General features: G+C 32.3%; 1 protein-coding gene across 1 annotated transcript in view; it reads left to right on the top strand.

Moving 5' to 3' along the window:
• Nucleotides 1–25093, top strand: part of LOC132719072 (diacylglycerol kinase iota-like) — a 129606-nt gene that overhangs the window by 67522 nt on the left and 36991 nt on the right. Inside the window, 10 exon segments of the mRNA XM_060702812.1 lie at nt 970–1023; nt 2504–2760; nt 4108–4282; nt 11906–11976; nt 15110–15258; nt 15948–16003; nt 18044–18106; nt 18642–18715; nt 22314–22422; nt 24565–24764. Of these exon segments, the coding sequence (XP_060558795.1) occupies nt 970–1023; nt 2504–2760; nt 4108–4282; nt 11906–11976; nt 15110–15258; nt 15948–16003; nt 18044–18106; nt 18642–18715; nt 22314–22422; nt 24565–24764 (1208 nt within the window).

Genomic DNA, 25093 nt, shown 5'->3' with positions numbered 1-25093 from the left:
AAATGTTTTAAAAATTTTAAAAAAATTATTTAAATTTACTAAAAACAAAGATTTTTTATATGGGGGAAAAATAAAACCTTTTTTTTCAGTTTTTAATTTTTATACCTTTTAATTTTAAAAGGGATTTTAACTTTTTTGTTATTTTAAATAGAAAGAATGAAAATGGCCCTACTTTTTATATTTTTAAAAAATTTTAATTTTCAAATTACAACAAAAAATAGCTTTGAAAAAACCTAATACCACCATTTGTAAAATTCCCCTAATCTGTTTTTTTGTAAATTTATTATTTTAAAAATCACTCCTTAAACCCTTAAGTGGGGGCAATAAAATCTGCCCCCTCCGGGCCCCCCATGAAACCATGCTTTTTGATATTTTTGCACAGCTTATAATCAATCTTTACATTTTTTAAATTTTCCGTATAATAATGAATGGTGTTCCAGTTTTGAAAGATAAAATTTCATTTAATAAAGTATATTTTTTTTGAGGGAAAGGGGTTAAAAATACAAAACTTTTTTTGTTGTTTTTGGCAGGGTTGTTATTTATTCCCAAAAACATGCACATTTAGTTTGTTTTTAAATAAATTATATCCTATTTTTAAAATTATACAATATTTTTTTTGGGATCTGGGGGAAAAAAACTTTTCCCAAACAAAATTTTCCCGATATGGGCCTCGGTCCCCTTAAAGGGTTAAATTTTTAACCAACAGGTTCCCCTTTTTTTAAGGGGGAAAAAAATTTGTATTTCCCCGGGATTACGGGGAAAAATGGAAAAAATTTAAAGCCAGGTTTTATTTGGGGTTACAAAAATAAAACACTGTAACGATATATTTAAATGTGCGGGATAACTGGCTGTACCCTTTTTATTTGTATATTTCGGGAAATTTTTACAAAAAGTTTTTTTCATGGTGCAAAGACCTATCAAAACCAAAGAACCCTGGTTTTTGAGAAACGATTGAAGGCTTTGCCCAAGGGGGAACATCGGGAAAACTTACCCCCATCTTGGATTAAAAATTTCCCAAAAAAGGTATGATCTCCATTTTTTCAGGGTCTAAAAAGGTTGTATTACTTATAAATTAAAGGGGCCTTTAAATTTTTGATCTTTTATCTTTGGGCCAAAAAATTCCTTCATTATTATAAAGGCCTTAGGAAAATTTTAATACATTTTTTCAGGGGTTTTGGGAATTAAAGAAAAAAAAAGTTATATTTTTTATAAAAATTCCCAAAAAGTTTGCAAAAGCTTTTGGTTTTTTAATTGGGACCTCATTAAAGTAAATCTAAAAACTGTTTTAGAAATTTTCTTGGGCCACCGGGGAATAAACCCCCAAAAATAAATTTTTCAACAACTTTCCTTTTCTAAACGATTGACGGGGATTGGAATTTGGCAAATTTAAATTATTTGATACTGAACCCTTTTTTGGAAATTTTTCGGGGGCTTTAAAAGAGATTTAAATTATAGAAAACCCTTTTCCCAAAAACCCCACTATATGGGTTTTCCCTTTTTTCCCAACTTCTTATTCACTTATGGGCAGTTTTTTGCAATTTATCAATTTTTTTGTCTGTTACAAAAAACACTGAAAATTAGTTTTTTATTACTCTTTAAAATTAATAACGACTGATAAAACCATTCAGTTTTGAAGTTTAAAAGCCAATTCTAAATTTTTAAAATTTAAAATTATATCAAATTTCCTTTTTTAGTTTTATCCTTACTTTCTTTAAAAATTTGTAATTTAAAAAACAAAATTTATTTCCCCTTTTGGCGAGTTTTTGGGTACATGAAAAACTTTTGCTTTTCCCAAAAATTTTCCTATATTTTATTTTTTTTTTTTCCCTTTTCCTGTTTAAAAAAAATTCAGTTGTTTTTGTATTTTGCGATGGATTTTTTTTTTTGGCGCTTTTTTATCTGGGATCACCCCATATTGTTAAAATTTTTTTGGGAGTCCAAAATGCTTTTCCCCTGATTATACTATTTTTAAAACCGGAACCCCCTTTATGTCGTTTTAAAAATTAAAAACAAAAATTGAAAACCAGTACCATTTTAAAATTTAAAGCTTTGCCCCTTTTGGTTAAATAAATTTTCCAAGCGCAATTAGACACTGAGTTTAAAATTGGGTGCCTTTTTAAAGCCTTTCCAGAAAAATTCTTTTTTATTTGACATTTTATATTTTATGCAGTGAATGATTTGCTATTTATATGAGCCGCATCACGACAAAACCAACATAGTGCATTTGCGACCAGCATGGATCCAGACCAGCCTGCGCATCCGCGCAGTCTGATCAGGATCCATGCTGTTTGCTATCGGTTTCTCTACTTGTTATAGGGTCTGTAAGTGAACAGCATGGATCCTGATCAGACTGCGCGGATGCGCAGGATGGTCTGGATCCATGCTGGTCGCAAACCCATTATGTTGGTTTTGTCGTGACGCGGCTCATATTACTTTGTTTCTTAAGTCTGACAATCTTTTGTTGCTGTCAAAATATTATATTGACCTTCACTTTTTGTTTCAGGGATCTTTTAAGTCTTCTTTACGTAAGAAAAGTAGAAAATCTTCATTAAAACGTAAGAAAGGAAGTAGTAAAGAGATGGGTGAAGTTCAACGACCTTTTATTATTAAACCGATTCCTTCTCCATTGCTCAAACCTCTCCTCGTGTTCATTAACCCAAAATCGGGCGGCAACCAAGGGGGGAAACTCCTGCATAAATTTTGTTGGTTGTTGAATCCGAGACAAGTGTTTGATCTTAGTAATGGTGGACCAAAGATGGGGTAAGTATACGTTAAAACTAGAACAGTTAATGCAGTTTTACATTTTTGTTTAGTAATGTTGCAGTTGTTCAGATAATAAACCTTGCAGAAATTATCAACATCATCATACTGCAAAGTGTTCAAACATGATGAATATTTCTTCAAATCACTTGCCCTTCACCATTGTGGGTGCCAGTCTCGCCACAGTTTTCAAACATGATGAATATATTCCCTCAAATCACTTGCCCCTCACCATTGTGGAGTCGAATCTTGCCAGGAATTGTGGAAGGAAGCTATACTGCTAGCTTACGGGTCGGTGGTTCTACTCTGGGTGATATGCCCATGCATGAAATATTTAGCACAAATAGGCACATGAGGTCTTCCTTTATCAACGCAGCTGGAATGTGCTAGTGTGAGTAAAAACTTAATTACAACATCGAAACTAGCTTACAGAACACTGGACACTGGTGGTTCTACTAAAGTACCTGTTTGTGCCTGAACTAAGGCACGGAAGGGCAACTGAGGTCTTTTTTTGTTTGTTTTTTTTTTAATGCGTTTATTTAAGGTCGCGGCCGGAAAGCCCATATGGGCGACCGTACACTCAAGTCGGGCCATCGTAGAGCGTCCTGCCGAGATTTTTTCGTCGTTTTTTTTCCAATTTTATTGGTGGAGGAAGACCCCATGTGCCCCTTCGGGTATTATTTCAGACGCGAGCGGGTACCTGGGTAGAACCACTGACCTTCCGTAAGCCAGCTGGATGGCTTCCTAACATGAAAGATTTCGACCCGAGTGAGGATCGAACCTACAGCGGTGAGGGACCTGTGATCTCAAGTCAGCGACCTTAACCACTCGGCCACGGAGGCCCCCACTAAGGTCTTCCTCCGCCTAGTAAATTTGGAAAAACGCCATATGACCAAAACTGCGTTGGTGCGACTTAAAACCCAACGATTAAAAACAAGCAACAACATTGAACAAAAGTATAAATAATGAATTCTTGTTTATTTAGATAAGAAGATGACAGTATGAGAAAACATTCAAATGTTTTTTATGTTTGAGGAATAGTTAAGGTTGACTGTATCCAGACAGTTTGTAATTTGATGATGAATCTATTGTCAGAATTCTGAAGAAGATTTTAATTATATTAGAATTGTTAAATTTAAAGGCTTGTCAAATCCGCATTGAAAGAAAATATATGACAGAAGAAAGAAAGCAGACGGAGTTTGCATGTAAAGAGGAATATAGATTTATATACATTGTCACCTTAGTGCAGTAATAGGTTATGTCCTTCTAAATTTAATAGGAGTAACCCAGTCACTAAGGTGACAACGAGACATGAGCCTTTGTAGTAAATCATATTTTATTTTTTAGGCTGGACCTCTACAAAAAAGTGCCTAATTTGCGAGTGTTGGTGTGTGGTGGGGACGGCACAGCGGGCTGGATCCTGAGTGCCATAGATACATTAAACCTACCAAGCCCACCACCTGTAGCCATATTGCCACTCGGCACTGGCAATGATTTGGCTCGAACCCTTAACTGGGGTGGGGTAAGTATTGTTTAATAAGAACAATCACTGACTTGATAATTCCAGTAAAACTTGAATATCATTGAATTGTTGAAAAAATTTGCCTTTTGTGTGTTGAAATCCTACCAAGATAGATAGCTGTATAGCTTATAATAAGTTGGTAGTTTTACTAAAATTGAAACTTGATTATAATATGTAATACAGAGTAGCTTATGAAATCTTTCTGTCATTGGTAAGGCCTATGAAGTGGTCATAATTATCACATGAATAGTGTCCATCTGACTTTAAAGTTAAAATAAAAAAATAAATAAAAAAAAACAAGCCATGTGACTTTAAAAGTACAGTGATGCAAGTGTCTGCAAAATAGTGTAGCCACATGGTTTAAAATAAGCGTGATATTTATAGTGCACACCTGCTACCTGCCACTTCAATGTTTATTGTCTATTCCAATTTAATTTATAGTACCTTTGTACTGAAATGAAAGAAATAACCATGTTATATAACCCTATTGCAAGAACAAATATTTATAATTATTATTATTAGATTCCTTTTTTCTTTATTTTCAAATACGAAGATCACAAATATATTTTTTCTAATGGAATTAAAATTGCCAAGATGTGGTACATTTGTATTTTAGTATTTTGTACTTTGTTCACTTTCCTCGGTCTTGCCGTAATTTGTTCACTTTTTTGGTGAAGAGGTCTTGACATCATCGTCTATGATTTCCACTGGAGTAGCATTTCATTGGCTTAAATAGTTCATTGTTATTGTAAAATTACTTGTGTTCCATCATACCGTTGTTGTAACTTGAGTCAAGACGGTGTTTGTTTATAGTTCCAATATTCTAAAACAGGTTCAATTGCTGGTAATAATGCCAGTATTATTGGACTATAGCTCTAACAGCACTGTCAATCAACAAGAACAATAACTCTACCATTACAGTCAATTAACAAGGGCTATTACTCTTCCATTACTGTTAATAAACAAGGGCTATTACTCTACCATTACTGTCAGTTAACAAGGGCTCTAACATCACTTTCATTCAACAAGAACTATAACTCTATAACTATAACGTGATGTGTTAGTTATTAGCATGCAATACAGAATAGAGAAAGAAATGCAGATTTTATTAAAATTGATGCCTGTTAAAAAAAAAGTGAGAAAAGTGCTTAACTTAAATATTTTTTTTATGTTTCATTTGTTTGTTTCACTTTTTCTCTAGAAAAGACATTAATTTTACTTTTCTAGAATATCTCTCAGCTGCACTGTTTGCTGAAAGTGTGAGCCAAAAGGCAATAAACAATGCTCAGTCTCCCATCAAGTGAAAACAAATATTTCCACAATGGCTTTAAGTCTTCGAAATGTCAAATGAATTCCATGTGAATTTAGTTTTCCTTTAACTAATTACCGAGCTGTCTTGTGAACTTTATCTAAATGCCATGACACTGAAACACAAATGTTTTGAAGACAAAATTCTGGAAGAAACAACAAAAAATTGTTGTTCACCAGGTTTTAGATTGGTTTTCACACTTTTATTTTCTCTGAGTTTTCTTTAACACTGTCATGAATTTTATATGACTGTTGTTTCGTACTTGAACAGAACCTGAAATTAATTTGTCAAGGTTTTTTTTGCTGTGTTGAAATAAAACTTTTAAATGTATCTCTGAATGACAAAATATTTCCTTGACTAAAATCAAGAGCAGAATGATGCACTTCCTGTTATGTAGATGAGGTACGCTTGATAATTATTTCCATTATTCTTGGAATAATGTTCCGGTACTGTTAATGTTTCTGTCAAAAGAAGCTCATGAATATGAATGCATGTAAAAGTGACTTAATTATATTGTGTGTTGATTCTTAGTGCTATAGGGGTTATCAATTATGCCATGGAAAGGACAGTCTGCAATTGTCAGTGCAGCTGCACCAAGTTCCCTACAATGTTGATAGCTCAATTTCAATACCTTAACATTTTTTTAAGCTTATAAAACTCACTTATCTTCAAATCCAGATTCAGCAAGAAACTGAAAAGGTTCATTTGCATAATGTTCAATTTAATTTAAAAAATGTCATGTTTTAGGTGTAAAGTACTTGCTTTTATTATATTATATAAATGAAGGTTACTAGTGTAAAAATATTTTTTAGATTCAGATACATTGCCTTTTGTAATGCAAATTTATTGCTATAAGGTTATAAAGGAAAAGCAAAATATAAATTTGACAATAACAACAGGGTAACAGTCTAAGTTGTGGCCCTTGTTAATTGACAGATGTGGTAGAGTTATAGTTCTTGTTGAATGAAAGTGATGTTAGAGCTATAGTCCTTGTTAATTGACAGAAATGGTAGAGTTATAGTCCTTGTTGAATGCAAGTGATGTTAACTTAGAGCTATAGTCCTTGTTGATTGACAGTAATGGTGGAGCTATAGTCCTTGTCAATTGACAGTAATGGTAGAGTTATAGTTCTTGTTGGTTATAACTTTTAATTATATAATTATAATACCATGCTTAAAGGGACTTTACTGAGGTTTTTTGACGTGAAGGGTTCCGAAGCTATTTTTTCAAGTTTTTTGTATAACTAGATTTATGTCTAGACCAATAACTCATGTACTAAATTTCAGATCATTCGCTCACTCCGTTACCCAGAAATAATCAATTTTATTGTGCAAATTTGCCCAATAAATGAAAACCGTTTAAACGCTTTTCACTCAAATCGGCCAAAAAATCACATAAAAATCAATTATCAATTTCATACCATGTATATTTATATATCATCTATTGCATAGTTTCAAATTTAAAGCTACATTAAATAAATTTCATAAAAAACAGAAATAGCGACATTTCATTTATACATTGGGTTTCTGATATCGACTCCAGATCTTATTATGGTGGCAAGACAACCAAAATGAGTTTTATAAGCATACATATCTGCGACCTCATTGTGGCGAAATCGGAAGTACAATTTCTGTTTGCATAAGAAACTCCGCCTTCGGATTATCCGTACATCAATAATAAATCAACAAACATGGCGATAAGTAGCAGTCCTAATATAACAGTATATTTCCGCATTGTAACGGATGTTTTCATACAAATTTAATATTTTTATCAGATGATTACTCTTTCTTGAACGCCATGCCAAGTGTACCGTGAAGCTAAAACGGTTAAAGTGTGTTTGCACATGAAAATCTCATATTTGCTGTGATCTGTTTAGCAACTATAACACTGTGACGTAGCACATACACGAACTGATTATAGTCTTCATTTGCATGTTAAAATTCGTATACGAACTTTAGTGTTACCGTGGGGTTTTCCGATTATAATCCTAATTTATGAACAATGTTTGACGAGATTTACAACAATACAGTTAAAAAGGTTAATGAAACTGCATAATGCTTGGTTTTTATGCTGACTGTAAAATATTTTTTTCCATATTTATTTAATGTAACTTTAAATGTACCAGTTGATTTAAGAAAGAATTTCAAAATTTATTATTTAAGGCTATTGGACCTCAGTGGAGTTCCTTTAATACAATCATCAGTAAAAAAGGTTTTAAAAGAAGTACCAAATTATTAGTTGTTCAGATTTTAATTTCTGTGTAATTGTAACAGAATAATCAGTAAACTTTTAATCATTGATTTTGTTTAGAACAATTGTGTTTTATATTTTAATTTTGCAGTTTAATAACTTGAATCTCATTCCCATAAGAGCAATCATTGTGACATATGATGGGAAGTATGTGATGCATATTAAAATGATCCCCAGTGATATAAAGTGCCTGTGTACTTTCATTCTTTTATGTACAATTTACCAACGAAAAGGTGATAAAAATGAATTAAGCAAGTCAATATGGGGAAGATAGCTACCAGTTTTGTAGATTAATTTTACTTTTTCAGCTTAGTGTTTTAAGATTTATATTATTGCTTGTTTTTTTTAATGTCAGGAGATTGATTTGGAAGGCTTCAATGTCAAAACATGTATTTTATTGCAGACAAATTTGTAATTTTTTTCCCTTCTAATATTCCTGAAGGCATTGTGATAAGGAATCAAAGTTTTATCGTAATGGTGTTGTGTTTGTTCTTCAGGGTTTTTGAATGTTGACATCGTTCATTAAATATATTGAATTTTAGACATTGTTCTTTAAATTCATTTGGCTAGGGAATTTCCTCTTAATGCTGATTGGGTAAGGACACTGCTCAGTCTGTTCAATGAGTAGGACATTGTTCTTTGTAGTCATTGGCTAACACATTGTCCTATAGGTTCATAGAGCTAGAACATTGCTCCCTATGTTAACTTGGCAAGGAGATTTTTCTTTATGTTAATTGAGCTAGTTCATTTCCCTTTATGTTCAAAGGGCAAGGAGATATAATATATTCATTTAGCTAGGTTTTTGCACTTATGTTCATTTGGCTAGATCATTGCTCCTTTTGTTCATTGGGCAAGGAGATTGCTTTTTATGCTCATTGAGTTAGAACATTACTCCGTATGTTCATTGGGCATGGACATTGCTCTATATGTTTAATGGGTAAGGACATTGTTCTTTGTTGTCATTGTACTAACACATTTCCCTTAAGGTTCACTGAATTAGAACATTGCTCCCTATGTTCATTGTGCAATGAAATTGCTCTTTATGGCCATTGTGCAAGGAGATTGTTCTTTATGGCCATTGGGCAAGGAGATTGTTCTTTATGGCCATTGGGCAAGGAGATTGTTCTTTATGGCCATTGTGCAAGGAAATTGCTCTTTATGGCCATTGTGCAAGGAGATTGTTCTTTATGGCCATTGGGCAAGGAGATTGTTCTTTATGGCCATTGGGTAAGGACATTGTTTTTTGTAGTCATTTGGCTAACACATTGCCCTATAGGTTCATAGAGCTAGAACATTGCTCCCTATGATAATTTGGCAAGGAGATTTTTCTTTATGTTAATTGAGCTAGTTCATTTCCCTTTATGTTCAAAGGGCAAGGAGATATAATATATTCATTTAGCTAGGTTTTTGCACTTATGTTCATTTGGCTAGATCATTGCTCCTTTTGTTCGTTGGGCAAGGAGATTGCTTTTTATGCTCATTGAGTTAGAACATTACTCCCTATGTTCATTGGGCATGGACATTGCTCTATATGTTTAATGGGTAAGGACATTGTTCTTTGTTGTCATTGGGCTAACACATTTCCCTTAAGGTTCACTAAATTAGAACATTGTTCCCTATGTTCATTGTGCAAGGAAATTGCTCTTTATGGCCATTGGGCAAGGAGATTGTTCTTTATGTTCATTGGGCAAGGGGATTGTTCTTTATGTTCATTAGGCAAGGAAATTGCTCTTTATGTTCATTGGGCAGGGAGTTGTTCTTTATGTTCATTTGGCAAAGAGATTGCTCTATATATTCATTGGGCAAGGAAATTGCTTTTATATTCATTAGGTAAGGAAATTGCTCTTTAGGTCCAATGGGCTAGATCATTGCTCTTTAGGTTCATTGGACAAGGACCTTGCTCTATATCATATTTTGCTTTCGGGCAGGTACATTATCCTTTATGTTCATTTAGCCACAACATTCTCCTTAAGATTTATTGGGCAGAGACAATGTTCTTAAAGATCATTGGGGCTAGGATATTGTTTGTGATGTTCAATGGGCAATGAGATTATTCTTTATTTTCTTTAGATTAGAACATGTTCAGGTACAATAATTGCTCATTGGGTTAATTGAGCTAAAATTTATTTGCGCTATAGATAGGTTTTTTTTATTAAAGTAAAGATATTTCCCTCTTATTTCATTTGATTTCAACATGATTGCATTCAACAAAGGGTTGCTTGGCTAATATTATGTTGATGACTTGATAAATAAAAATATGTTTTATAGATTTGTGTTGTCTTGAATTTGGAACTGTCCATTATTTGAGGTTCTTTGATAATCCATTCCCTGCAATTAAGCAGCCACAGTACAGAATCTATTCAGACAGAAATTATATTGTTATGTCTGTTTAATGCATACACATACTAAATTAGTTGATAAACATGCCATTATCATGTGAGGATTGTTTTGCTGTATACAATGAATGTTTCAGGTGACAATGGAAACATCTCCATGTAATTTGAAATACATGTATATACATTTTTATGCAAAATAAAACATTTATAATTGGTCACAGAAAATTATACTGTTTACAAAGGTTTTATAACAATAATTGCAACAAAATTTGATATGAAACCATTAAATTTGTTGTTATAACATACCTAAAGTTCATTACTCTTATTTATATGACCAAAATGCTCTGCTTAGCAGGAAATAATCCCATAATTAAAACACAAAATTTAGTGTCGACTGGTTCAGAGTTTCATTTTTTGTTGATATAATGTATAAAGGTATACTCATTAGATACATAACCAGTCAATTTGTGAAAATGTTACATCCAATTACTGTATCATGTGTCTCGAAATCTGTGAGAAAAAACAAACATTGTGGGCACATCTTTTCATACTTCTGTCCATAATGAGGCCAATAATGGGTAGCTATACAACTTGTTAATGTTGTTGGAGACATTGAGGCTTACATAAGGTGTCATAAATATCACTATAAACAAAAACATACAGATAATTATACATAATATACTGATTTTTTTGTGAAATATAATCCATTAGGATTATATAATTCTTTTTTTGTGTGTATTAATACAAAATATTAGCCACAGCATTTTTTGACCATTGCTAATGACTTATTTGTGGTGCTGTCTTTCTTGATAATTGAAATAGTCGGCTAAATTAAGATGTTGTTAGAGCTGAATTTGTCAGGTAATCAAAAATACTGTCTGAGAAAACTGTTGTTTTTTTATCTAGAATAAAATACATTTGTACACTAATTGCTTTTGAACAGTTTACAGGACTGGGGCTTCCTGAATGAATGTAATCGCTTTTAAACAGTTGACAAAATGTAACTTGAATGAAGTCAATGACTCTTGAACAGTTAAGGTGTATTTTGAATGAAGTAAAATTTTTATTGCTTTTGAACAATTTACTTATAATTAGTTTACAGGACTGTAGTAACTTGAACAAAATTGATTACTTTTGATTAGTTTACAGTCATATGTATCTTGAATGTAGTTGATTACTTTTGGTTAATTTGTAAGATATGTATCTTGAATGGAGAAGTTGATAACTTTAGTTGAGTTTACAGGGTTTGTTGAATGAAGTTAATTACTTTTGTTTGATTTACATCTATATCTTGAATGAAGTTGATTACTTAAGTTTAGTTTACAGGTGTTGTTTAGTTTACATATGTATCTTGATGAAATTGCTTACTGTTGTCTATTCTACAGGTTTATCTTGGATGAAGTTGATTACTTTAGTTTAGTTTACAGATGTATTTTGAATGTAGTTATTTACTTTTGGTTTAATACATCAATTCTGTATCTTGAATGAACAAGTTGATTACTTTTAATGGTTAATTAACATCTGTATTTTGAGTAAAGTAGGTTCCTTTTGTTTATTTTACATGTTTATTACTTTTGATTAGTTTACATCTATGCATTAAAAATCTTGGACAGTCTTGATTGAAGTAGATTACTTTTAAATAGTTTTCATGTATGTTTTGAAACATTCAATAAATTAGTAGATTTCTTTTGAACAGATTATATTATACTTTTGTTCTATATATTTCAGGGATATACAGATGAACCTATTAGTAAGGTATTATGCAATGTTGAAGATGGTCAAGTGGTACAACTTGACAGGTAAGGAAACAGTATAACAATTCCTAAATCAAACAAGAGTGTTGTTATATAATTTTCAAGCGGTATTAGTCACTGCTAAATGTAACAGTTTATTCTTAAGACTATTCATGTAGTAAAATGGGTTTGAACCCCGCCAGGGACATTGTATTATCTCTCTTGACATAAATGATGAGTGCATTAGGGGCTTGAAAACATAAGGTCAATATATCTTGAAAATTCCTACTATTTTTTCTGACCTTAACTTTTAAGTCTTTATCTGAGTATGACAAGTTTCTGTAGACAGTTGTAATGTTTCTGACATTCTCATTTTCGACTAAGATAAAACACGAATCACTGTATCTCAGTTAATTTGACATCAAATTTAGCACATGCTGGTATGTCTACAGATTACCACTATGTGGTAGCTAGAGTTACAGAGAATCATCCTAAGTGTGACAAGTGATATAACATGTATCTGTCAATTTTTTTGTCACCTAAATGTCCTACAGGATATTGACCTTGGGGATCTCTGGCACTGCCTGACCTTTATTTTGAGCTTAATTTGGAGCATCATCTGGTTGTTCTTATCCCATGTCAGTATGAATATTGTTTTAAAACCTAGTTTTCAAGGTTTCTTAGTTATTTCTAGTCCAATCATAATTCCTACTTTCCTTGGATGTCTGATGAGGACAATACTTTAAGGTCACTAACATTTCAACACCTGTTCCTCCATTCTAAAAGGGCATGGATTCTAATGCAAGAATAAGGCTTTGTTCAGAGGAAGCCTTATAATGTCCCTTGCTCATGGAAAACTTGAAGCTTTATTTGAATCACTCTTGATTCCTTTTCCTACAGGGTTTTTCTAGCAGTAATGACATTTAAGGATACATGGTCTTCAACCCAGTAAGGCTTGAACCCACAATCCCATGACACCTTAACCACCATGTCAACATCCCCTTTCTAGGTTTAATAATGAAGCTTGCAAGATCTCATTGTTGAAATCAACCAATTTGGATTCAAATCCCTTTGCCATTCCTTTTACATTATCTTTTCGTGCTGTATTTCTCACGCTCTGTTTTGTCTTAGATTTGTATCAATAGATTTTTTATGTCAGATTTTGTTTTGTCAGCAAAACCCACTTCTAATGTTAAGTGAAATCTGTTGTGGGACTGTCAAACTGTGAGAGAATAGTAGTTTCTAATGTAGTTTTTTGTTGTTGATTTTTTCAATTTCATAAAGAAAATAATCATGCATCTAGAAATTACTTGTTGTATACATGTTTGAGTAATGATCATTTTGGATGCTTATTGACTTTCTGTAATGGGAAGGGATTTTCTTCTTTGTCTCATTTAATTCCGTGTCAAATATGAATTACTGCTCTATATATTCTCAGAGGATTTTTTTCATATAGCAGATGACTTTTTTCTTTGCCGGAGTTTGCCCATATTGAAGAACAAAGGCCATTTTAACAGCTGCAAGCCTCCAGATGAGCCAATATATTTCTAGAAAATCAAACTTGAGAAAAAATGAACTAAGAATTTAAGAAAAGTAAAAAGATTCAAGTAATAATTGCATACCTCCATATGAGCTAAAATATTTTTAAAAATTCAGAGAAAAATCTATTATGATTTTAAGAATAGATTTAAGATTCAAGAAATAATTTACATATTATGTGTGATTACAGACTGATTTTGAAATATTTGTCACCATATCTCTACTGCATTTCTACTGTGTGACTAACACTTTCTTAACTGCGTGACTAACTAAATAGCCCTTATTTTTGCATATTTTGACATCTTTTTGGAACTTTATGTGAATTGTAAGTGCTGATATTGCAATGTGTAAATTATTTTCTTTGTTCACTTTATAGTATTTTACTCCCTAATACGTTTTCATAATTTTCATAAAAAATTTAGCATGAATCTTGAGGTGTGCTGATTAAATATCAGTACAAATGTACCATTGTTTGAAAGAACAACAATGCATTTGGATAGGTTTTTGTTTTCATGTATTTCTAATATCAGATATGTGGATCTGGAAACCAATTCTTTTCAACATTAATTGATATATAAATAAATATATATAATATATACATGTCTGTACATGTCAAGGATTAAAAAGATAAGGTCTGCATTATTAATTTGAAAAATTATTATGTTTTTTTTTTCAAACAAAGAAAGGCATTGCCTTAAGATGTCCTTCAAGTTTGTGGTATCAATATATATTGCCAAGGGTATTTAGAATCAATAATATTAACAAAGTATGCATGCCTCCTCCTTCACAATGGTCGTTAATGTCCCTGTTATACTTAATATGCAAGGAAGGGCTTCAGTTGCCAAGTTGTTGTTGTTGACCTCAGATTACATGCCCTTCCCCCAATGAACATTAAATTTCATTGGCTATATATCATTGTCATACAGAAAAAAACATCACTGTACAATATATATAGAACTCGGTTATTGACCCTCTGTAGAACTGTCATCTAAGCAATAATTCCTATAAATCACTGTTTTTTTCCCCAGAAATGTTTTTGTTTGATATTTTACCATTTTAGATTTACGTCTGCTATGAAGTTTTTTCATCCATTTCTATTGTCATCTATTTCTTGGGCTTTTTATTAAATTTGCCCATTTGCCTTGATTGTATCTTAAGAAATTGAAAAACACAGGAACCCCATTCTTAAAACAACTCAAAAATCTTTCTTTCTTTTGTTTCACATAACCTGTGACTTTTGATATATAATCACAAAGTAGCTCTTTATACTGGGCAAGTGACACATTATACATGTATTATTCGAACATTTTGCCTTGAAATTCCTCAAATTATACACACTTGGTGAAAATATTAAAAAATCTCACATTGTACTGAAATACAAATCTATATGCAATCAAATGCTTTTTGCTCAGAAGTTTCTTGCTATTTAATTGAAATATGAAATATGTTGAAATTTAATTAAAATAAGAATTGTTGTGAATAGTTTGTCAATTATTAATTAAAGCTCCTGAAATAATGCTCAGAGGGATACCTGAAACTCTTCTACTAATAGTACAGCAGTAATATGGCCATATGATCTGAACAAAGTGAAGGAATAATTTTAACCTTTTACTCAATCAATGGTAATAATTTTGAAATAATTTTGAACATTTTATTTCAGATGGAATGTCACTGTAACTGACAACAAACATGCAGATCCCGAACCTATAGAAGAGGAGGTCAAGGCCAAATTACCTCTTGACGTCTTCAACAACTACTTTAGTTTAGGTGCCGATGCACATGTTGCCCTGGAGTTCCATGAATCTCGAGGTTTGACTATATTTTTTTGTATTTGTATTTGAAAATTACAATCAAACCTGTTTTTTAATGACCGTTTTGTTTTTTTTTTCTAATGGCAAAGTAGAGCTATTGTCATGGCCAAAATCATTGGCTTTGTAGGTTACCCTTTTGGTTAAGATTTAGTTTATGTTATTAATTTTAATCAGTGATATTTATGAATAACAAAATGATGCCCCTAACTATTGTTTATGGACAAAATCCCCTCAACCAAAAGTGTTTGACTATGGAAAAAGGACCTTCTTTTTCACTTTTAGTCATTTTAAAAAAAATCAATCAAGAGGCTTTTGTCTTACACCGTTTATGCATGTTTAATATATAATTGTTATAGATGGGAAAAAGTGTGTCTATGTGTCTATACTTCCAACAATTTTGGTCAGTTATTAATGTTTTCGGCACAAAAATCTCAGATCAATTTTTTGTCATGAATTTTTTTTTTAATGACAATAAAACTCAATAAAAGTAAAATTGATGAAGTGTTTTTTGAAACAATTTTTTTAAAAGGACTCTTAGATTTTCTTTTAAGATAATAACAAGAAAAAAATGATGGATGAGCATTTGATGGTCCCTGAACGAATTTGAGCCTAGACTGATTGATGATGTTTATGTTTTAACCGAGAAAAAGAAGTCACTTTTTGATGTGTTTTCATTCTATATTTCAGAGGCAAATCCAGAAAAATTCAACAGTAGATTCCGGAATAAAATGTTTTATGCAGGGGTATGTATATAAATGAGATTTTATACAGAGTTATGAATATTAATGGAGAAAATTTGTAAACATATGAGTATTTTTGATTTTACAGGAAGAATGTGGCGTCCATTTTCTATCATTTTGTAAGGAAATGGTAACTTTTTAAAAATGAATTGAAAAGATATATGTTTGAATTTTCATAAGATTAAAATAAATTTTCAATTTTTACCATGAGTTGGTGAATGATTTAGATTTTAGAATATAATTATCTTATTTGAAAATTAAGTCATTTTTTGATAAATGTAATATCATGTAATGTTTTCATGATACAAAAACACCCTAAGATCGAGAAATAATTTAACATATTGAAATTCTAATGTTGGTAAAATTACCATTAATTTTGCCAATTCCACCATTATAGAGCCAAGCCAGTCGGCATGCTTGTATGTAGTCAGTTACCAAAATCTTTTTTTTTTTTTGCTCAGTTTTTGTATTTGGATACTAATATATCCATTACCATATAGGATATTCAAGATTTTTTTAACCCGAAACAGTTACAAAACTTCAACATGGGATAATGTATATTCCATGACGGGTTGACATTTTACTGGTTTTCCAGAGGGAGTGACGAGTAAAGATTCACTAGTTTTTAGTGATTTTTTACTTGTAAAAACCCCTGAATCTCAGAGGGTTTCAGCATAGACCTAGCCAAATCCTCGGGGGCCCAGGGTGGGGTCGGAGCGATTGGGGCGGTAGGGGGCATCGTTAACCCCTCTGGATCAATTTGTGTCATAGCAATTGATAACTTAATAACAGAATAAATCTGTATCAAAAATAAACAAGCAGGCTTAGAGTTCATGTCAGACTGAAATAAAATTTTGTCCTCTGGCAAGATGATGTTTATTTCCTGATGTGTAAACACCAGAAACTCAAATTTAAGGAAGAAGAAGATAAAATAGTTGCATGTCAAAACTCTTAGAGGGATTATTATAACTCAATGTTCTGTCACCCCAAATTATTGTCATTTTATCCCAGGATTACATATATTTTAGTTTTCTGCCAAAAACAAAACTAATGTCCTCCAATGGAGAGATTTGACAACAAATTTGTTAATGTTGAAAATAAACATGTGTTATGTTCAAGATAATAATAAGCTATGTTCAAAATGATCAATTTATTTGCCATGCAGTTAAATTAGAATCCCCAAAACATTTACAAAAACTAAATTTCACAGCAAAATTTTAGGGAAGATTTTTTTTTTTAAACTTTTAAGGATATCTTGTTTTTAGATCAACTACTTTTACTTGACAAGGGCTTTGTGATTAAAGTATCTTGTCTTTTAACCTGGGATTGAGGGTTCAATCCCTACTCTGGTCATGACAAAGAAAAAGTCGAGCTATTATAATCGCTTCAGCATAATTTTCGTTGTCTTAATGCAGAAATTTTAATGTAGCCCATTATTGAAATTTTTTGAAAGATCAACATGAAACTTGGAATATTTGTGTATCATGACAAGTGTAAAACAAGGGGCATAATTTTGAAAGTAAAATTTTTGGAGTAATGCCCCTTATAATGTAAAATTAACAGACAAGGATTAACACTGCATGCCGTGCTTTGTTTTTAACAAGTAATTGCTATTACTTTTTATAGATCAGTGAAAACAGAATATGGAAGATAAACATTTTTCTGACTAATGGTTGTCAACCAGTCAGTCATGATAGAAAGAAAATTATGAAATATCAAGTCCAATGACCAACCTCCTTTTCAAATGAGCTTACAATACAAGCCTTGATTTATTGAACTTTACCCTGAATCTGTTGAATTTGTATAATGGATTTGCCCAAGTTTTGAATTATGAACAGTCCATTTTAAATTTTAAGGGATTTTCATATCAAAATACTAAAATTCAACTTCAAACAGTAACGAACCTGGTCAGACTGCCTGGTTGTGCATACTGGGCTGGTTCTACACTTATGGCAAAGGCTGGTCTTTTTCATTCCTGACAGGATAAGGGTTAATAGTCTGGTTACAACAACGAATGGTTATTGTGGGTTTGATTCATTTCAGGCTGGTGGACGTGATATGTTAAAAAGAAGTTGGAGAGGATTCTCTGAACAAATAAAACTTGTCGTAAGTAGAATTGAGATTAAAATTATAATTCTCTGTATTTTCATTCATGTTAAGTTCATTTCATGTTTATTTATGTCATATTTCTGTGCTTACAAATGTTTATAAATGTGACATTCTTATGTTTGTAAAGGTAACCTTTGTATTTTTACAAAATTAATGTGACATTCTTATATTTATAAAATGTGACATTCTAATATTCATAAAATGTAACATTCTTTTGTTTACATTTTGTAACATTCTTATGTTTAGAAAATGTGAAATGATCATGTTTATGACTATGTGACATCTTATATTACAGATGTGACATTCCTTTGTTTACAAAATATGACATTCCTATGTTTATAAAATGTTAAATGATCATGTTTATGACTATGTGACATCTTATATTACAGATGTGACATTCCTTTGTTTACAAAATGTGACATTCATATGTTTATAAAATGCTTAATTTTCATGTTGGTGTTTAATGTGACATTCTTTTGTTACAAATGTGACATTAATGTGTTTATAATGTATGACATTCCTATGTTTACAGTGTGATGGTGTTGATTTAACACAGAAGATTGTGGATATGAAACTTCATTCTCTCTTATTTCTCAACATTCCAAGGTAAATTCAGTAGAACTATTGTTGCTATAGTAACACTTATGACTCGTATATATGCCACCAGTATAAAGACTGGCCCACTATAGTTCATCTGCACAGTCTAATCATATTTGTATTTGTGATAATTTTTACACTGGCCACCGAGATGAACCCATTTGAACCCAAATTTTTGTAAATTTTTGTTCCCGGGATAAACCCATTTGAACCCGAATTTTTGTAAACTTTTTGTTTCCGTGGTTGTATTCTCGTCAGCAGCAACTTTTCAAGCAGTATATACCTCCGGCCCTTTCTTTGTTCAATGGTGGTAAGGAGTCAGTCATACTTCCAGGGTATTGTTGTTTCACACAAAAAGGCTCTTGTAAGCACAACCCTCTGGAATTCGTCACAGCAGGTCAACTAATCGTCAGTGATACTTACAGTGTACGATGACTACTGACCTTGACCTGTTGTTTGCCTTCTTGGCAATTAACATGCCTGGGGAAATATTTGGGGAAGTGTTTTACTTATGATGTATAAAGTTGGTTTTATATGATTAGAATGACATTTCTAGTCTCCGATGGTTTTTATGGGATTTTTTAGGGGGAAGGGGGAAAATAGGGTGAGGAAAGTATCATTTCATTGTATAAGATATTACCATTGTTGCATTGTTTATTGTATTATTTTAATCATACCACAGTTTGTCTTATTTTAATTACACCACTAGAAGTATTGGGAAACCTCAGTGATAACTTTTTTGCAAGTTTATTTCTGTAATAAGCTTGTATAAAATGTGATTACTTCATACAAGGAAATAACACATCACTGTATATCTTATTTACTGTAATATTTAAAGCATTTTAATATCGTATGAACAACGTCATTTATGTTGTATGTTGTTTTCTTTTCTAGGAAAGAAATAGAATATATCAATTTTGTCGGAATTGTTGTTTGGCACTTTCCCTTTTCTTGATTTTTGTTAATAAATTTTGATATTTCCTGATTGCTGCACTTCTATAATTTGAAATTCTTGATATTTTAATGGGATAGATTTTCCTTAAATTGTAATTGTCTGGTATTTCAGTTGGTACTTAAATAATCCAAATAAATTTATAAGTAAACATATGAGCCGCATCAGGACAAAACCAACATAGTGCGTTTGCAACCAACACGCATCCGCGCAGTCTGATCAGGATCCATGCTGTTCGCTTACCAACCCTATTACAAGTAGAGAAACTGAAAGCGAACAGCATGGATCCTGATCAGACTGCGCGGATGCGCAGGCTGGTCTGGATCCATGCTGGTCGCAAAATCATTATGTTGGTTTTGTCGTGACGCGGCTCATATAAAGCTTATTGTTAAACAGCAGCTGTTGTAATTAATGTTATTTATGGTTAAGGAGAGGTTTGTTATTATTAGACAAAAAGTATATCTATTTTAATCATATAAACAGAATTTGTTTATGGAATAAATGCTTGTTAATTAGGAGATGGATATCAATTTTGAGTGTACAATAATGCATGGTTCGAGTTCAAATGTGTAGGAATATAATCACAAAGGCCAATATTAAGGCCTGAGTGATTAATTACAAGGCATTTGAACAATACATCGGATATAATTATACTGCAATGCAAGAAAAATTAGTATGTATTTCCATTCTAACATGCCAATAAAAAAGAGAATTGATAAAAGATATGTTAAACTACATTAAGCGTAGAAGTAATTTAACTGACGTCATTTGTTTTATAGACATCGTATGATGTCATATTGACGTGTTAGCATCCCTGTCTAATGCTGTTCTCGTATCATGTAATAATGCACGTGATTGCCCTAACTGTTTGAATTAAATTCCATTTGTATTTAACATAAAATTTGCTAAGTATCATAATGGATTATGAATGTTTGTACACTTTTTAAACTCCTAAAATTTCAACTTTTTCCTGGATTTGAATCTGGAGGTTTGCAACTTTAACCCATAACCTGCAGGAACCTGAACTGATTGGCCTTTGCCACCAGTACGTAAGCCATGCCAGCCTGGCCATTGTGTGCAGTCTGAAAAGGCTTTATACTGTTGGTAGCTCAGATATTATATTTTGATATTTAGATAACCTTAACTCTCAAATGGACTGTTCCAAATTCCAATGTTTGACAAATCAGTTACATAAATTCAGCCAGTTAAGAGTTAAACTATGACTTTTTATGGGTGTTTCTGTCTTCCCACTATATATCCTGATTATTTATAAAGCTTTAGCACAGTCACTTTGACACAGACAATTTGGTGTGAAGTCACTTTTGAATTGCCTTTCTTTTACGTTTTCTGATAACATATTTGGCATTACAATGTGTCTTTATTTTTCAGAGAAAAGTATTTGAATGCCAAAACATCAGTTTGAATTTTGATAATTATTTTGCTTAGGCAAACATTGTCCATTAATATCTTGTAATCATGTAGATTTTATCCCAAACAACAGCAAATTTTAGTGATGAAGTTGTCAACTCGTAGCTATGATTTAGACCTTGTGAAATTAAATATTCATGAAGTTAGTAAAAGGATGGGTGTCATACCCCTATTGCAATTGAATTTAGTGTAATGATGTAGTCTCTGGAGGTTTGTAACCAGTTTAGTTTTCGGAAGTTTTGCTGCACTGCTTCATCACACATCTAGGAAAACTTTGTTAGTTAATGGATTTGGTGCAGAAAAGATAGTTTGACGGATATAATTCTCGAAAACATAACCAAAGTAGTTACATAGGGAATTTTGTAAGAGAAAACAGAGGTGTTTAAGCTTCACTTTTTGAGGACATTACGGAAATTGCGGCTCTCTAATTGTCATGGCCAACTTGGTGTAGGCGGTGGTTAAGTCTTTCTTTTATGGTCAATTAACTTCAATACTAATAAAACTATTAACATTGAAACTTGATATGCCAATGGACCTTGATCAGTTCCACCCACCACATCCATTTTCTGGTGAAGGTCATTAGGACTTTTATTATCACTTTATTTAGAACAGAAACTTTATTTAAGACTTTATTATCCATCACTGTGGAAAAGTGGAGTGCAGTCTGCCCCTTAGAAAGCTCTTGTTGATGTTTTAAAAGCATCACAGACAAATCTTTTAAGTGTTCTTTACGTTTTTGTGTGCACTTTTGGCTTTAGATTACATTTGTGTATTATAGAGAGCTGATTTTTCATTTAGTACGACCTGGGCCTGAAAGATTTTTTTGTTCTTTGCTTTATTTTCTTTGTATCAAATAGCTGTATTTAAAACATGTTAAGTGCACATTTTATTAGTTTGACAATTCGAAGAATTGCACTCATCCAGATGTCAGGTCACACTTTGGTTAAAAGTTTGTGTGCAAGTTGGTATCTCTCAAACTACTGAAGGGAATGGATTGAAACTTCACACACTTATTGGAGAGCATAATAGAAGGTCACTGTCCAAGGCCATTATTTTAACATGGACTTTGACAGAATAATGGCCCTTTTAGACCTTAGAAATATCTACATTATCCAGGCTCTTGTTTTTATATCAAGCACTGAAAACAGTCAAGCAAGTTGTCTGTCATCAGCTCTGGTTATTTCTTAACAATTATAATAGGTAGTATGATAATTTTTTCTTTTTCAGATATGCAAGTGGTACAGTGCCGTGGGGCAATCCAAATGCATCAGGGTTTGAGCCCCAGAAACATGATGATGGTTATCTTGAAGTTATTGGTTTTACATACTCATCTTTGGTAAGTTATTATAATTATGATGTAGTGAGCCGATGTTCTTTGGTGATATACCACGCCAATGTTTTTTGATAAGTTGTTATGAGATGTAGTGATCCAATGTTCTTTGATAAGTTATTATGAGATGTAGTGATCCAATGTTCTTTGGTGAGTTATTATGAGATGTACCTGGACAATGTTCTTTGATAAGTTATTATGAGATGTAGTGATCCAATGTTCTTTGGTGAGTTATTAGGAGATGTACCTGGACAATGTTCTTTGATAAGTTATTATGAGATGTAGTGATCCAATGTTCTTTGATAAGTTATTATGAGATGTAGTGATCCAATGGTCTTTGGTGAGTTATTAGGAGATGTACCTGGACAATGTTCTTTGATAAGTTATTATGAGATGTAGTGATCCAATGTTCTTTGGTGAGTTATTAGGAGATGTACCTGGACAATGTTCTTTGATAAGTTATTATGAGATGTAGTGATCCAATGTTCTTTGGTGAGTTATTAGGAGATGTACCTGGACAATGTTCTTTGATAAGTTATTATGAGATGTAGTGATCCAATGTTCTTTGATAAGTTATTATGAGATGTAGTGATCCAATGTTCTTTGGTGAGTTATTAGGAGATGTACCTGGACAATGTTCTTTGATAAGTTATTATGAGATGTAGTGATCCAATGTTCTTTGGTGAGTTATTTGGAGATGTACCTGGACAATGTTCTTTGATAAGTTATTATGAGATGTAGAGAGGACAATGTTCTTTGGTGAGTTATTAGGAGATGTACCTGGACAATGTTCTTTGATAAGTTATTATGAGATGTAGAGAGGACAATGTTCTTTGGTGAGTTATTAGGAGATGTACCTGGACAATGTTCTTTGATAAGTTATTACGAGATGTAGTGATCCAATGTTCTTTGATAAGTTATTATGAGATGTAGTGATCCAATGTTCTTTGGTGAGTTATTAGGAGATGTACCTGGATAATGTTCTTTGATAAGTTATTATGAGATGTAGTGATCCAATGTGCTTTGGTGAGTTATTAGGAGATGTACCTGGACAATGTTCTTTGATAAGTTATTATGAGATGTAGTGATCCAATGTTCTTTGATAAGTTGTTATGAGATGTACCTGGACAATGTTCTTTGATAAGTTATTATGAGATGTAGTGATCCAATGTTCTTTGGTGAGTTATTATGAGATGTACCTGGACAATGTTCTTTGATAAGTTATTATGAGATGTAGTGATCCAATGTTCTTTGGTGAGTTATTAGGAGATGTACCTGGACAATGTTCTTTGATAAGTTATTATGAGATGTAGTGATCCAATGTTCTTTGATAAGTTATTATGAGATGTAGTGATCCAATGTTCTTTGGTGAGTTATTATGAGATGTACCTGGACAATGTTCTTTGATAAGTTATTATGAGATGTAGTGATCCAATGTTCTTTGGTGAGTTATTAGGAGATGTACCTGGACAATGTTCTTTGATAAGTTATTATGAGATGTAGTGATCCAATGTTCTTTGGTGAGGTATTAGGAGATGTACCTGGACAATGTTTTTTGATAAGTTATTATGAGATGTAGTGATCTAATGTTCTTTGGTGAGTTATTAGGAGATGTACCTGGACAATGTTTTTTGATAAGTTATTATGAGATGTAGTGATCCAATGTTCTTTGGTGAGTTATTAGGAGATGTACCTGGACAATGTTCTTTGATAAGTTATTATGAGATTTAGAGAGGACAATGTTCTTTGGTATGTTAATACGTGTTGTAGGAAGCCAAACTTCTTTGGTAAGTTATTATGCGATAAAGTGATCCAATGTTATTTGGTAACTAAAAATATGCTGCAAGGTTAAGTTAGACATTTTGTAAGAAGTAGAAAAAAGAAGATAATTCACCAAGCATATGGTGAATATTTATGTAAAAAGTAGAAATTTAGCATAATTATGGTGAATGTTTGCTTGAAAAGTACTAATTTAAAAATGAACATAATTTGCAAACTTATGGTGAATGTTTTGTTGGTAAAGTAGAAACATAAGCCATATTTATGGCAGATTATGGTAGACGTTTATTGGCAATGTAAAAATTGACCATCATTAGCCAAGCAAATGGTAGATGTTTTTCCTAAAATGAGAAGATTATTCACTTTCAGGCAACTTTACAAATAGGAGGTCATGGTGAGAGATTGGTACAATGTAGGGAGGTAAAACTGACCACAACAAAACCTATACCAATGCAGCTTGATGGCGAACCTTGCCGTCTAGCGCCCTCTGTGATACGAATCAGTCTTCGTAACCAGGTCAACATGATAATGAAACCAAAGAGGCGGGGCTCTGTGCCTATCACCAATGAGTAAGTCTTTATTCTGGTGAAATGTTTTGTAATTTTGATGATATATCTTAATTTAAAGAAACAAAATTATACTTCCGTGTTATTTCATGTTTATGCTTTTCCTCGTTGTTTCACATTTATATTGTCGTACTATTTAGAATGTAGATGATGCATGGAAGAAATTAATGGTTAATCTAAATCCTTCACTCAGACCCCACTGAATTTTTGTAATGGAACAGCCTTGCTTTGACTTTGATTCAGTCCATTGTTGATTTCGGGGGTGTTCAACGTCTAAGACAAAAATAATATAGAGTACAAATTCATCATTTTATGACATGTTATTCATGAAA

The sequence above is a fragment of the Ruditapes philippinarum genome, unplaced genomic scaffold (assembly GCF_026571515.1).
Source record: "Ruditapes philippinarum isolate M1 unplaced genomic scaffold, ASM2657151v2 ctg385_1_1_1_1, whole genome shotgun sequence".
Taxonomy (NCBI): Eukaryota; Metazoa; Mollusca; class Bivalvia; order Venerida; family Veneridae; genus Ruditapes; species Ruditapes philippinarum.
Note: the sequence above shows the minus strand (reverse complement) of the source record. Positions and strands in the feature narration are given on the sequence as shown.